The sequence below is a fragment of the Neopelma chrysocephalum genome, unplaced genomic scaffold (assembly GCF_003984885.1).
Source record: "Neopelma chrysocephalum unplaced genomic scaffold, ASM398488v2 Primary Assembly neopelma1_24, whole genome shotgun sequence".
NCBI classification, from domain to species: Eukaryota; Metazoa; Chordata; class Aves; order Passeriformes; family Pipridae; genus Neopelma; species Neopelma chrysocephalum.
This window is the reverse complement of record NW_020897693.1, coordinates 35,281,542-35,296,755: the sequence shown is the minus strand read 5'-3', so window position 1 is coordinate 35,296,755 and position 15,214 is coordinate 35,281,542. Positions and strand designations below refer to the sequence as shown.

The 15,214-nt window shown below is 45.6% G+C and overlaps 1 protein-coding gene across 7 annotated transcripts in view; it reads right to left on the bottom strand.

Annotated features, from left to right (window-relative positions):
- Nucleotides 1-547: 547 nt before the first annotated feature.
- The window catches only part of ADCK1 (aarF domain containing kinase 1), a 73,752-nt gene continuing 59,085 nt past the window's right edge, over nt 548-15,214 (bottom strand). For 5 of the 7 annotated variants that reach the window (XM_027672640.1, XM_027672674.1, XM_027672693.1 and 2 more), the window contains 4 exons: nt 7,106-7,255; nt 6,659-6,856; nt 2,915-3,108; nt 1,399-1,570 (listed from right to left, as the gene is read on the bottom strand). In XM_027672640.1, coding sequence (XP_027528441.1) covers nt 1,399-1,570; nt 2,915-3,108; nt 6,659-6,856; nt 7,106-7,255 — 714 coding nt within the window. Of the gene's footprint in view, nt 1,571-2,914; nt 3,109-6,658; nt 6,857-7,105; nt 7,256-15,214 lie in introns of all 7 variants that reach the window. The other 2 variants (XM_027672656.1, XM_027672665.1) reach the window with 2 other exon arrangements.

Below are 15,214 nucleotides of genomic sequence, written 5' to 3'. Positions count from 1 at the left end.
GCAGTCACCTCCATCCACCCTCCCTGGCTAAAGGAATTCTCACAAGCAGCAGAGACATCTCCCAGGATCCTAAATATGTCTCACATAAAGCAGGCCTCTGGGTGAGACCTTCTGGTAGCTGTCCCATAACTGCAGAATCAGTCATCAGACCTGTCACTTGCACCACTGAGCAAATGGCAGGTTTTTGTCTGAGGCAGAAGCAGTTGAAACATCACAGGGAGTGACGAGGTGAAATGCTCAGTGTGTGGCATGGGGTGGTGATGTCTCACGTGCTGCAGCCCATTCCCACAGGCAGAGAGGAGTCAGGCTCAGCATGGATATGGGTGGCAAGGTGTGCTGCGTCCTTCCCAGAATAATGCCTGCTCTTCCATCCCATCCCAACACACACCTGATGCAGCACCAGAGGACGTGGAACAAGCCTCTTGGATAGAGGAAAGACCAAGTGGTCCTTTCATTTAGCTAGCAAGGAATTGCCAGCACTGCCTGGCATCACTCATTCAGTGGAGAAATAGAAACAGGACTGAGGTTAGAGGTCCAAACATAACTCTGAGTGCACAGCCAGGCATCCCTCCCCCAAAGGTCACATTTATTTTGTTGCGTGGCAGTATTGTACAGTACACATACATTATCAGCAGTTTCAGAGCCCTGGGTTGTCATTTTGACTGCCTTCCCCGAATTTCAGAAAAGAGACAAGATCACTGTCCCCCCTTCCTCCACATTACCTGCAAGGAAACAGGCCAGGAAAAGTCCGAAAACACAAATGCACTTGCTGATAGGACTGGAGATGGACCTCAGAAAGTCGAACTCCCAGTCCACCACTCTCACCATTTGTGTCCCCTTTCCCTGGTGCTGGAAGAGGAAGCCCTAGTGACAGCTTTCCACAGGGTCTCACTCCTCTGAGAAACTCTGCGCACCTGAACAGAAATCGGACTAAGGAAATTGCTCAAACTAATATACATCCTATTGCATTTTAAAGGGACTTACCAGCTCTCTCTAAGGATCTGAAAAATGTTTTGGGGCATTCTAGGTAGGGTCAGGATTCTCTTAAGTTCTGTAAGATTGTTTAAGAAAGAGCCAAGGAGAGGCATTTGCCTCCAGTGCAGTCCACTGGAATCTGAGTGGAACTTACCCTGCTCAGATGGGGAAATAAAGTATCCTGTCCTTCCTGACACAAGGTATCACATGATACCTCCTTTTCCTAAACCATGAAACAGTTGAGCTCCGGTACCAACTCAACCTCTCAGCGTCACAGAGGAAGCTAATGCTGTAAAAGGCAAGGACAGCGCAGTGTGTAATGCAGAGCAAGACCCAAAAATAGACAGAAAGTCAGAAAGGCAAATGTGCCGTGGAGAGCAGAAGGGAGGGACGGAGCACCCGAGCCTCTCCCACCAGTTCATGTCAGTATGTGGAATGGTGCATCCGTCTCAGGAGAGCAATGACCCAGTTCCCCAGCTGGGACCCCTTCAGCCACAGAAAGAGTTCATACAAGTTGATCTGCCACAGGCTCAGGGCTTCTGTGAGTGAGATCTGGGCCCTCCTGTAAAGCGAGAGACTCTTGCTCCTCTGGTACCTAGAAAGAGAAAAACATCTGCATTAGATCCAGCAGGACACAGCCCAGGGGGAAGGAGGCCTGTTCTACATCTTCAGTAAATCTCACCTTCCCCAGGGGAGGGTAACATCCTACATCTGGAGAATCCCCAAGAAGCACGGATTTTCTCCAAGTAGTGCTTCTGAGGAGCTAGGGACTGCCTTCTAGAATGAATCTGGCAGAAGAGACAGCCTGCTCCCTTGTGAAGCCGGTTCTCTTACCGGCAGTCCTGAGTCATGGCATCCTCTGCTTCTATGCCCAGCTTCACTTCAGCTAAGAGGGACAGTTGCACACTCCTATAGCTTTTCCCAGTAGCACACTTGTAAGAGTCCAGAAATCCTAACACATTGATTCCAGGAAAAGTATTTCTTCACCTTTCTTTAGAAGCAGAGGCTAATTGGGCTTCATAGGTCCCTCATCAGCCAGAGAAATAACTGTAATTTCATCTGCAAGGAGGAGGAATCTGAGGCAGAAGTGCATTGACTCGTTAAGACTCACAGATGGAAATCACTTGCACGACTCCTGTTCCTGGCTTTTAAAAATCAGCCTGATCTTCACAGTCAGCCCTAGCCCCTCAATCAGGCTGTAATGGGCAGGAAGCCCCTTCACCTCCTCTAGGGGGCCAAATCCTAAACCCTTACCCTAAGGCCTCCAACTCTATCCCTGTCCCCAGCCCCAGGGTGACAGATTTGTCCTCTGGAGAGGCTGATGGACGTGAGAACACCACAGACAGAGGCTGAGACGTGTAACTTAGCAAGGGTAGGATCATAGCAGATGGGATAATGAGGGGGAGAGATCCACAGCTAAGAGTAAGAGGTCAAGTCAGAGCCTTATCATACCCCCTGAGTGGGGGGCTCTAATAAGCTTTAATGGTCCTGCCCAGTCCTCTGCTCATAGGCCCAGGAGCTACAGGTAATCTCAGGCCGCACCTTCAGTTCCTGCCTGAGCTACACTGAAAGAGTAATGGTCCCCAGCTCATGCCCTGCTGTGAAGCCCCATGACCTGGACCTCAACTCACATACTGACCCCTTGGCTTGACCTCAGCCTTCAGTCTCGTCACCTGCTTGACAACCACTGGACCAGATCTACAGACTTTCTCATTTGTTCTTAGACCTGCCCCATCACCATGATGCTGCCTTATGATACAGACTTTTGATTGGACCTGACCACCATCTCAGGGTCTGTCTTGCTCGCCTTGATCAACTGCAAGGAACTGGGTCCTGACTGGCCTGCTGGACCTGGGATCCCCCTCAGCTCCTGGACCACAGGTTCAGTCACCTCCCGCTGCACCCTGTTTGACCTCTGGTGCCTGGAGAAGAGACTCACGTGGAAACAGCTCTGATGCAGCAGCGAGACATGTTGAGGAAGGAGCTGGCACTGGCCCGTGTGTGCAGGGCTGACTCAATCCCCCTTAACAAGTCATTGGTCTTCAGCAGCAGCAGCATCTGGCGAGGGACATTGTTGAGGAGCTGGGTGATCTGGGGTAAGTAAGCAGCAGCATTGGATCGGATCTCCATGTCCTATGGCCAGCCAGGTCACGTCAGGGAGAAAGGAGAGAGAAGTTGAGAGTGCATGGGAAATCCAGGTCCAGATGCAGCTGAGATTTGGCAGGAAGAAACAGTGTTTTTACAGACCATGAGTAGGCCAGAAGCTAAAGAGCTCTGTCCTCTTCTGCAGACATTGGGCTGTCTCAAGCACTCAGAGCAGTCACAGATCACTCTTACCATGTCTCACCTGCCCCTCAGTGAGATAAAGTCCTATGCCCTCACTGGAAGGATTAATAGGCACTCACTGCTACCTCAGTTCTTGGCCCCAGGCAGCCTACAGCAACTATATCTCATTACTGCCCTTGGAGACTTCTGACTGAGTCTCACCTCACCAGCCCCAAAACGGGTAGAGCTGCAGGCAGCGCGGGACTGCTCAGGAAGGTGGAGGCATGCTGCAAAGACAACCAGGCCACTCCTTTTTGCTGTCCAATGAAACTGAGGGCATCTGTGCTATACAGGTTAAGGTGTTTCCAAGGCCTAGTTTAGTCCTCTGCCCTCAACACAACTCAGCAGAGGTGAGAAAGCATTATGCAGTTAAGCATCATGATAACCCAAAAGATCAAAAACTGTCATCTTTCAGATCTAGATCTATATCCTATCTGACAGCAGCCAGCAGCAGATGTTTAAGGAAAGTATGTAAGTCCAAGGCAGGCAAAGGGTGATCCTTCATGTTCCCTGGTTCTCCAGATTCCAACAAACATATTGCCCACTGTAAGAACCCAGTGATAACTTACAGGCTACAGCCTAAGCCACTTAAGATGGGCTCCCCTCCAAACATGAGCCACCACAGCATGCAACACAGCCAGCCCCACCTCTTCTGCCTGTTTTTAGATCTGAGAGTTCCCTCACCATCCCAGTAAATGTAGCACAGTGTGGTGGGGAGTTGATCCCATATGCATACTGTGTCCCTACCTCTTCCTACAGAGGCCATGACATGAATCAGCAAATCCAATTAGAAGTCTCTGGAACATCTGAAATCTCCAAAATCCAGCAGGACACATGCAGAGAGCAGTAAATAACTTCTTGCACAAGGGAGATTCCTTTGTGGGAAACAACAGCTCTAAAACCTTCTCTCCTCTGGAATAAGGGATGGCCTATATTTCATTAGGTGAGATCTCACACTCACTCTTTGTGAACTTCAAACTTATTAGAAAGGAACAGACTTGCACAAACTGAGTGTGCAGGTAGTGATGGTCAGAGATGTACACATCTCACACACTACCATGGTTGCTTTGCTGCTCACAAACAAATCTTTGTGTCCTTCTGCCTCTGTCACTGACCAAAAATACAAAGCTTCAGCAAGAAGATGCTTAGCTCTCCTAAATGTTTAATGTTTTGTTCCATTATTTGTTGGCAGAAAATTCCTCCCTGATTATCTCTTATCCCATATCCCAGTCAGCATCACTGCAGAGCCTACTTTATTTTCCACACATATGTTTTCTTTTCTATTTCTTTTCTTTTTATTTTTAGCTCCAGCTGCTTGTCCACATCACAAAACAACCACATGATCTGTCATCAGAGCTGTCGTTTTCTGTCAAGGGCAAACCCTGTGCGCAGAGGAAGAAATGAGCTATGCCACAGGACCTGAGAAAAGCCCCTTGGCTGCAGTTGCTGAGGCTGCTGCAGGATAGAGCAAAACACATCTTAAAATCAGATGAGATGAGGCCAGCAGCCACCCTGAGCGATCAGCTGCGTGGCCCTGGTTTACTGCAGGAACAACTACACCTATGGCAATTCTCATACATTTGCCCAGCCTGCATCTAAAACTCTCCAGCAGCATGGCTCAAAGCTTTCCCAGAACATCTGCACTAGCGTTTCAATGGCTTTGCCATTAGATCTGGCTTTTCTCATGTTTAGTTGAATTTAAACCCATGATTTCTTGTCCTCTTTGCAGCACTCTTTAAGAGATTCTCATATCACTTCTACAATTCTCCTCGATCTGCCTTTTCTTTTTTCTGCCCTAACTTGATCAGACTTACCTCCTGGGTTGCATCTGCTTGACCACTAGTCCTTGTAGGTTCCTACTGAACTTGCCCCAGTTTCATCAAACCTTTCTCAAGATGCAGTGCCCCAGACTGGGTACAGCACTACAGATAAGAGGGTTGCTTCCTTGTCTCACAGGCAAGTGAGATGTCGGTACATCTTCAAGCACACTCTCTGGACTTCTATGCTGATGGTACCTGCCTACACAGCACTCAGCTCTTGCTGCTGATAAAATCTTTCAAATTCACCTCTAAAGTGAGGGCAAGCAGCAACTCATTTCCTAATGCTACAGCAAATCTGCTCAGCTCCCCATTATCTGCTGCAGGATTATCTAGTTTCAGCATTAATTGTGTCATGTAAGCAAAGACAACAGAGCTGGTTCCATACACGCAATTCAACTCAATGACAAAGTTCATTAGCACACACAAGGCACCATGCAGCTGCTGCTACACCTCTGCCATAATCGTCCCAAGCCGGTTGAGAATAAACATTGCTCACTAGTTCAGATTCAATGCTGGCTTTGTAGTATTAGAGCCAGCTCTGTGCCAATTCACTTTGGTGCCTCTGAATTTTTTTCTGGAGCTACCAGCTCCAGAACTCACCAGATCAAGTACAGATCTGCTATTATTTCTGATGTGCAGGAAATTAATTCATTGCTATGGATAATGGTAAGCCAGTGCAGCAAATTCTGCCATATCCATCAAAATGAGGGAACTTTCAGAAGAGAATTTCATGGGACAATATTATAACGCCACTTAAATGAATTTTGTCCTCTCTACTACAAATTGTGTGCAGATAAAAGCAAACCATAGGATACAACAAGCTTCTACTCACAGACACTAGTCCATTGGCTGAAATCCCCTATGTCCCTCTCTAAAAACAGTACAATTGACAGGGGCTGCTACTATTCTTAAGGAGGTGTGTGTGTGTCAGGTGTGTGAGGAGGCATGAGAAGGATCCCAGCATGCGTCAATATGAAAGGGTGGAGAACATAAGTGGCAATTTCCTAGATTTGTAGTGATTGAGTTGACAGAATCTGCAGTTAAGCAACCTTGACTTCAAGTTAATAGGGTTTCTGATTGGGAGGTAATTTCCAGGAGTTTTTAGGAGTTTGTATCAGTGCTGATAGTCATTTACATGAATAGTGATAATGCATTATGCTTCTCATGTCTTCCCACTAAGCCTTTATGTCTCCTCTACCTTATCCTAGCCTCCTTGATGGTTTCCTGCACAGCTGCATTCAACAATTTTTTTAAGAAAAGGACAATCTACAAATGTTTCCCCTACTAGAAATGGTGAACACTTAGGCATTAAAATATGATACAAAATTTAAGCAGCCCATGGCAAGTGAATCTGGGAAATTAAGTTCAGCCACTATAAAACACATTGCAGAAGGAGTCCTGGCTTTTTCTAGCTCAGTTATCACTGCAAAAATTTCTACAGGGTTGCCAGAGGTTGCCCAGCACTGCTGCAGTATCAGTGGTGCAAGTACCTGAGGAGAAGGAAGGGCACACATTAGGGAAGGACACACAGGACCTACCTCGCTGGCTGAGACTGGTGACTGGTCAATACCTCTGTTGACAGACTCCCAAGATCTGGCAGTCAGCATGCAGGCGAAGAGAGGGTACAAATCCCCTGCCCCGAGCCGCCGGCTGTACTTCTGCACCCTCTTCATATCGGCCTTGATGAGGGCCTGCCAAAGGTGGCAGTAGTCCATGCGGAATGACTCGCTCAGCACCTGGGTAGGGAGATATGGCCCCTCAGAAGCCCACAGAGGACAGGAAACTTGGGGGAAAGTCTTGTGTCCCTTAGCTGTGCTCTATCCCCCATTTCAGAGTCAGAAAATATTCTTGGAGGGTTATGGGAGTAACAGGAAAAATGTATTCATATGTGCTCAGAGGGGCAAGGCTGCAGCTGGGTGTGCTCTTTCAGCCTGATGCCCAAAGGCAGCCTTGCAAGGCTCCTGAAGCCCCCCATAGCTACATACCTGGTAGAGCCCGTGGTCCAGGAGGATAATGTGGGCCTTGCCAGAGGTTGGGCATTTCTTCACTAGCACGTTGCCTGGGTGTGGGTCACAGTGCACAAAGCCATTCACAAAGATCATTTCGCTGTAGAGCTTCCCCAAGTTGCGAGAGATCTGTGAGGAGACAGAGATGGTCACACACAGCCACCAACAGCAGGGGGCCTGCCAGGGAGGCAGCCTCCATATGCCAATCCTACAGGGAGAAGGGTCTGCCAGTGTCCCCATGCAGAGCTCCTGCAGCTCCTCACACTGACAGATGCACAGCGTGGCTGCTGGCATCTACCAGTAGCAGGATGACCCAGGGCATTGAGGGAAGGATCCATGCAGGGAGAATCATAAAGGTGTTTGTGGGATCAAGGGTTATTTAAGAACACTTGTCCGGCATAAAAAAGAGAAAATACCTGGGGGTAGGAATGAGGTTTCTGGTAATGAGGAGGAAAGTAGGACAGCAGAAAGGGGCAGACATGCATTCACAGAGAAGGCATAGAAATTACTGCTGGGGTGGGTGAGACTGCTTGGAGGAAGTCTCAGATGTTTCCATCCATGAATGGCAGCAGGACCCAGCAGAGAAGGGGTGAGGGGAGACTCAGCCTATTAATCTCATCACCAGAATGAACACGGGTTCCCTCTCCCACCTCTCCATCACACTGCCCCCCCACTTTCCCTCTTCTTTTCCTCAGAACCATACTAAGCTGATTTGCAATGTCTGTGAAGATGAAGCAGCACAGAAAGGTTGTTTAAATCATCCTGTCACTGCTGTGTCCCTCCATGCTACTGCTCCTTATCACCAAGAGATGTTATTAAAGTTAAAAACCTCCTAGGAGCAAGTAAACATCCCGAGGGCACAGAATCAATCCCTTGCCACGCACTACCACAGCAGCCTTGCCCTGACATCCCACTACCAGCCCTCCCTGCCATCCCAGAGCAGCACTGCTACACAGCAGAGTGCTGAACAAGCAATTAAAAGACAATTGTTATAAATTATTCCAAGTATGTCTCCAGACACCCTGTGTAAGCAGCAAACTGGCAGCTGCCACCATAAGCAGAGGTGGTAGAAGAGGTAACAGGGATACTAATGACAGCTCACCCTGCAGAAAACCAGCCAGTCAGGGAAGGGCTTGCTTTACCCACCTCTGAAATGCAGCCACCTCTGGGAAAAGTGATCATTTTGAATAGTGCCCAAGTAACTACAAATGAGGAGAAAGGACAGGAAACCTTCCTGCCACACACCAACAGGGACAGCTACAGGATCACATGAAACAGTACTCTGTCCCTCAAGTGCAACCTGGAACCACTGCTGAGTCATGGTGAATGCTGGCCCCATGCTGAATCACCCACACAGGTGGCACAGCACAGCCCTGTGATCTCCCAAAGTGCAGCGTCCCTAATGTCACACTGGTGTTATTGCAGCGTCCCTAATGTCACACTGGTGTTATTTTAAGTACTCACTGAGGAAAGTGACGTTTTCCTTCTGAATTACCAGCAGAGATCACTGGAGCCATGAAGTGACCCTTATAGGTCTCCTAGATCGACAAGCTCTAAAATTAGGTAGGACCAGAGTATACCAGGTGCTGTGGTCTCCTACAAGAGCTGAGAAGCACTTGCTGACAGTCCAAGGATGTGCAGATAGTCTGTTTTAAGCCAGTCACTCATTCACACAACCTCCCAGGGATCTGCATACCAAAAGGAATGGACTTCTGGACTTGGACATCATGACTGATCATAGCATCAAACCCAACACTGCTGCAGACACGGGGTGAACCACGTTCTGCCCTCCCTACCTCAGCTGTTTGCTCTCCAGGAACATGGAAAAGCACAGAATTATTGAAGATGAGGACCTGGGGACAATCTGGGGCACAACGTGATGCCTCATGCCCATTAAACACAAGTCCGGACAAGGGTTGGCAGTTCTGCAAACCTGTTGGTTGGTTCATGGCTGAAGGGATTGTGCAATCTCCATCCTTGGAGGTTTTAAAGACCTGACTGACTAACACCCTGAGTAAGTTGGTCTGACCTCATAAATGACCCTGTCTTAGAAGAAGATTTGATAAAAGACTTCCTGAGGTCCCTTCCAACCCCAAATATTGTAGGATCCTAAAAAAACACCTCTCACCAGGTTATCCATGCTACCCTCATAACAGCATCTTATGATACAGCTGCAGTCTCCAGGTGCAGAGAAGGCCTCCACTCCTGAGTCACCCTCAGCAGACAGGTTACTACACAGATCTATCGTCATAGCCTTTTGCAGCCCACGATGCAACACCAAAGCAGCTCAGGATTCATGTTGCCATGAAAACAGAGGGGTCACAGGCCTCGGGCTGAGTCAGGGGTACAAGACAATCTTCACTGCAATATCCACATCCTCTCTCCCTTCCCTGCTGTACTTATATTTACCTCTTCCCCAGCATGCAACTTTGAGTTTCTCCAGTATCTTCACTGAAACTAAACCTTATGGCTTCTTTAAGACAGATGAATGCATTCTGTATTATTTCATTAGCATACAGGAGATATTTTACAGGTATTTATGACATAAGCATATAAACAATCTTTAGAAAAAAAATACCTAGTGTAAGAGATGGAGCTGTGCTGCACACTAAAGTATTTTTACGTACTTTTGTCTGCTGACATACCTCTAAAATAGGATACAAATTAAATTAAGATAGAAAGCACCGATACCATCAAACTGTAAATAAAACAGGAAGCTTTACACTCTAGAGCTTAGAGTGTAATATGTGGGTAGTGACCTATTATTATAAGTCAGACAAAAGGAGTTCATGTTTCTTGAGAAAAGGTTTAGGAAAAAAAACATGAAACCTTTATATACATTAATTCTCCAGTACTGTGCCTTGTCCCTATGGGCCCTTATTCCACTCTTATTAGGAAGGCCACTGGATAAATAACACTACAGAATTCACTTTGGAAGAATGCAGCTAGGTGAAACGAGAAAAGAGACGTGTGAAAATCCGTCCTCAGGAGAAGGGAGGAATTCAGCAAGCATTTAGGCTGTGTAAGACCTTCGGGTGAAGGTGCATCACAAATTAGACAAAAGGTTGCAATGATTTACAGAAGCAAAGACTAAAGTTAACACACAGGCTTTTTGTTATGACACAGAGAGGTCATCAGTCCTCTTCCTGTTTATCATCCAACACAATGAGGTCTTTATCATTACCAGCATCCCTCAGCATTGTTCTGCTTGCACATTGTAAAAAAAATAATAATCACCCTTGGAATTCTGCATTCACTTCCAGATATCTCATTAACAGAAAGATGCAAACTACACAGAGGGAGTTCAGAGAAAGCAAATAAATGAGCAAGATGCAGGAGGCATTTACTTGGGACAAAGATTAAAAGAGCTGAAGATTCCAAAGTTGGCTAAGGATGGTAGAGGAGGGGAATCTATTAAGGTTAGGAGGTTTGAAAAGCAAGGAAGCAGAAGCATTTGTAGTTCCGAATGTGCTACAAGAAATACAGCTAGGCAAAAGGGGGTGTTACCAAGAATAGCATAATTTAGGCATAACACATAAGAACAAAGAGCTGAGCTAAATACGTCAGGATGACATCAGGCTCTGGCTCTGGCCAGAGGCATGTCCTATTGCCAGAAGGTGTGTTATTGCCTAAAAGAAGTTCCATTTGCCTGTCTGTGCTGCAGCAGAACATGATGATTACAGTCACCAAGTGAGCCCGTGGCCTTACCAGTCAATGCAAATAGCAATCTGCCATTGCCAAATTATGTGACATGACCATGACACTGTGTCAGACGAACCGCACATTTTCAGCCCAGTGTTTTCATTTTGAAAAAAACAGAGCTGAGGAAGAAGCAGATTGTAGACAACAATTGAACAATGGAGTGACAAATACATGTAAAACAGCCAGACTTGGAGTAACTCTTCACCAGTCTAAGCACATGAAGTTCATTTTAGGTACTCAATATGGCAAGGATGCTACATGTAACAAACTATCCTACATGAGTTACAAGCCAATACAGCAGAAAATAACAATGCAGTGCAGATATTAAGGGTTGTTACTGGACAGTATCACAGTCTCTCTATAAACTGGTCAAGTTCACTGGAAATATATAAGACAGAAAGCACAACGTTGGAGGCTGTTCCAAAAATCTACCCTTTAGATGGTCAGAACCTTACCCCTAAATCCCAGCCTGATTTTAATGATGTCCAATTTAAATTATTTCCTTAGCTATCATAATCCTAGAGTTTAACTAGTTCTATCTCTCTCCAGTATTTACTACTCCAATGTGTCCACCAGTCAGATAATAATCAGCATAAATACAGAAGAAATACCACCCCATTTCTACAGGATGCTCCTTTACCAGGTGTATCCTAGGTGTCAATCTGCCTTTTACACAGTTGCACTGCACAGGAAACACATACCCCGTGACTTACTAATGTCCCAAAGTTAATTCTAATATGTCGCTTTCCTCTGATGAACTCCCAATCTATTTAAGAAACTCTTCTTAGTTTTTAAGTGCATGACTTTTCACTTGGTATTGCTCATTTTTATCCCTTTCTATCACTTCCGTCCTCAAGGCCAACAAGTGCTATTGCTTCTCTGGTCCTCCTCTACAGTGTCAGACCTCTCAACTTGGTGTCATCAACAATGTCCTTGACACACTTGTTTGTGTTGAGGTCATTACCAATTTATTAAATACAATCTGTTTGAAGAGCAAACCTCACAAAACTCCATTATGGTAATTTCCCTCCACCATTGCCTCTATCAGTTTCTTACCTACTTTGCAATTTCCCTACTAATCCCAACCTTTTCTAGTTAACGGACTCATATCCAGGGTACCTTTTAACAAGTACACGTACTGCATTTCTGTCATCTAACTCAGAAGATCCCAAGCTGAACTATAGGTAGCAGCAGTGATATATTTCTTCTTGTGTATGTACATAGCCACAATATGTTGCTGCCATCAGTTCTGAAAGGCTAGACAACCTGTCACCCTTGCCCCTGTATGGAACTCTCCTTTTAACAAATCAGCACACCCAGCTGACAGAGCAATATGACAGTAACAAAAGAGTAGGAAGTCCATCACAAATGAGTATCTTTAAAACACCAATACGCAATAGTTAGCAATAAACTTCTTGGAAAAGAAAGAATGCATGCAAATTTGAGCTGTGAGTACTCCTACAGTAAAAAGATAGCACATATATCATGTTCAAGGGTAGCTGCAATGTAACAAACCAGTCTGGATTATCTGGGGAAAAACATTGACACTTTCTGGACTTGTGAGCAAGCTGGAGTGGTCCTGGCCCCATGCCTCCAACTGACACGAAGAAGAAAGGCAAAGAAAAAAATCCTGTGTCATGGTCCTGCAGAGATGATCTCACTGCCCGCCCCTGATAAGTCCCAGATGAAACTGCCTGATAGGGCATCATCTCTTTCTGTCCTATCTCCACCTGTGACTGTCTCTTTAGATCAGGAGCAGATACTGGTCTCTGGCCTTAATTTGACTGTAATATTTGCCAATTATTTTAAGAGATGGCGACACTAACTTCTATTGATCTCATTAAAAATAAAGGTCGTTGTGCAGCTCATTTCTCAGGGCTCAATATTACCTCCTCCAGCCAAAATAATAGCATTGATTTTGGAACCTTAATCGAAGGTTAATTGGATTGAAAACTGTATTGGGTTTTTGGCTTTCTTTCATTGTTGTTATTACAGCCATCATCTAAGGGTTTGCTTAATCCTGCTAGGGCAATTCTGCCCAATTAAACTGGTGTCAAACTAGCAAAGGGTGTGGATGGAAAATAGCCACAATTTGGAGCCTACTCTGTGCCTCTGCTCTGAAATGGCTCTTGTCCATAGCAGATTAGGATGGTCACACACAAGAGATCTGATTTCACACTCTGTCCTCTGGGATCCAGTTGTGAGGATCGACAGTGCTCTGTTATGCAGTACTATCACTATGCACTGATCTAGCATCACAGCAAGGTGATGTCTGGACACACATGATGTCATTAAGATACAGGAATAGTTTTTAGGACTCCTGGAGTGCACTCCTAGCATGCCCCGTACTGTCTGTTGGGGACTGAGGAAATTATTTTCCTGCTCAATGCCCCATCTTCCATGGCATTTAAGTGGGGAGAAGTATTCTGACTCATCCACCCTGGGAACTGAGGGACTAACTTGATAAGTTTGTCCAGATTCTCAAACGGATGTAGGTAGAGAAGACTAGTTACTGTTTTTTCACTTGTTTCTTGCATCTCTGTCAGACTCAAAATGACCATGGGAATCATTTTCCCTTGGCTTTAAATACAGTTGTATTTCCTTGGATTTAATGTAAAGCATCTTGGTGGGACTTAAGCAATTGATTGACATTGACACTTGGGACTGACTTTCAGTAAGAAACGGGTTTGTGTGTAATTTAACTCATTTACCTGGTGTCTTTGCACAGTTCAAAAGCTGAAATCGCTGGAGGTCACTATCCTTGTTTACCAGTGCCTTGTGAATTTCACTAAGCTTCAGACAAGATGAAATGTAGGAGAATCTGCAAAGAAACCTCTCCCCAGACTACATCAGCAAGTGCAAAGAGCAAGAATAGCCATCTTCCCCAGAAACAGTGTTCTTCTCTGCTCTGCCTCATCTAACACTTGAGTGTTATAAGCACAAATACTTGAGACATGAGAGGTTTCCACATTTGCGCTGACAAAAGCATCCCACCCTGGGAAAATCGCACTTAAATTTTAGCAGCTACATGGCTGCAGCTCCTGACTCTTGGCAGAAGGGTAAATCCCACACTGAAAGCATATTTCAAGTTGCAAAGCTGTCAGTCACAAGAAGGTAGTTGGGCTCTTTATTGAGCTAAGAGATACCATTCCAATGCAGAACCCATTTAGTAACAGAAAGAAGCAAAAAGCCACAGTAGGATGGGGTGACAGATGGCACTAATTGTGCGCAGTAGCTCTTCTTAAGCACCTTAGCTGTTTGCTTTCAACTCTCAGCTGGACAAAACACTTTCCTGAATTCTCAATCATCCACAGCTCACGAACAGGCTCTTGGTGAGCTGAAGTATATGGCATTGTTTCCTTTCCCTTGCTCAAATCCAAACCAGGGTGATCATGGGGATTCTACACTTGGCTACCTGAACTGGCTGGTTAGTTGGAGGCACTACAGCACATGCCAGAAGTGCATCTTTAAGCTCCACAGCTCCCACAGCTTGCTAATACAGCAGCCTCTGTGGAGACAGGCAGAGAATACAAAAGGAAGGACATGGAGAACCCATGCAGCAGACCAGAGACCATGTTAAGATTTATATACAGACAAGGTCTGTCTAAATTAATCAGGTACAATCAGAATGGGTGCAAAAGGAGCATTTATGCCATTTGGGATTTTCTTTAAAAATCCATGCTCTAAGTAGTGTTGCTATCCCTCCTTTCCTCCTGCATACAGTATGCTACAACCCTCCTGAGAGCCTCTCAGTCTACTTTTCCTCTCTTCCCTGCTCTACCACCTACTTCCAAATGTAACTTCCCAACCAAGACTGCAAATCCTCTTGTGTTTTGAAACAGGAAGAGTCCAGCTTCCAGTTGCCCCTTCTTAACCCTCCCATGCCCTGGTTTTTCCTCACAATTCCTGTCAGCTTGTTTCTTGAGAACTACCCTCTCCAGATTTCCCTTTCACAGTCAATATCCTAGCTGCATGCTCCTCCTCAGCTACACTTGCACATGAATAAGTAACTGTTCCACAGGCAGATATTTCAGTGTTTGCACTTGTCTTTAGAAATCAAAGCTTTCTCTGATTAAATGCCATTACAATCCAGCACTTGGATGGATCCAGTGAGATTAATGTGCTTTTGGGCAGCTTTAATGATAATCCTGCTACAGACGGTATTAAGTAAATGTCAGTAACCTGGTTTGAAGGGAGCTTTCACCTCAGGGATTCTTTCCATTTAAAGGAGAGAGGCTCAGCTTGCTTTTCAAGGCTGCATTGTCACACGAGAAATCCTGCTTAGTAAAGATTCCTCTTCCTCCACCCAGTAAAACAAAATGGAGTAAGATGATAGAGGGATAGATAGATAGATAGATAGATAGATAGATAGATAGATAGATAGAT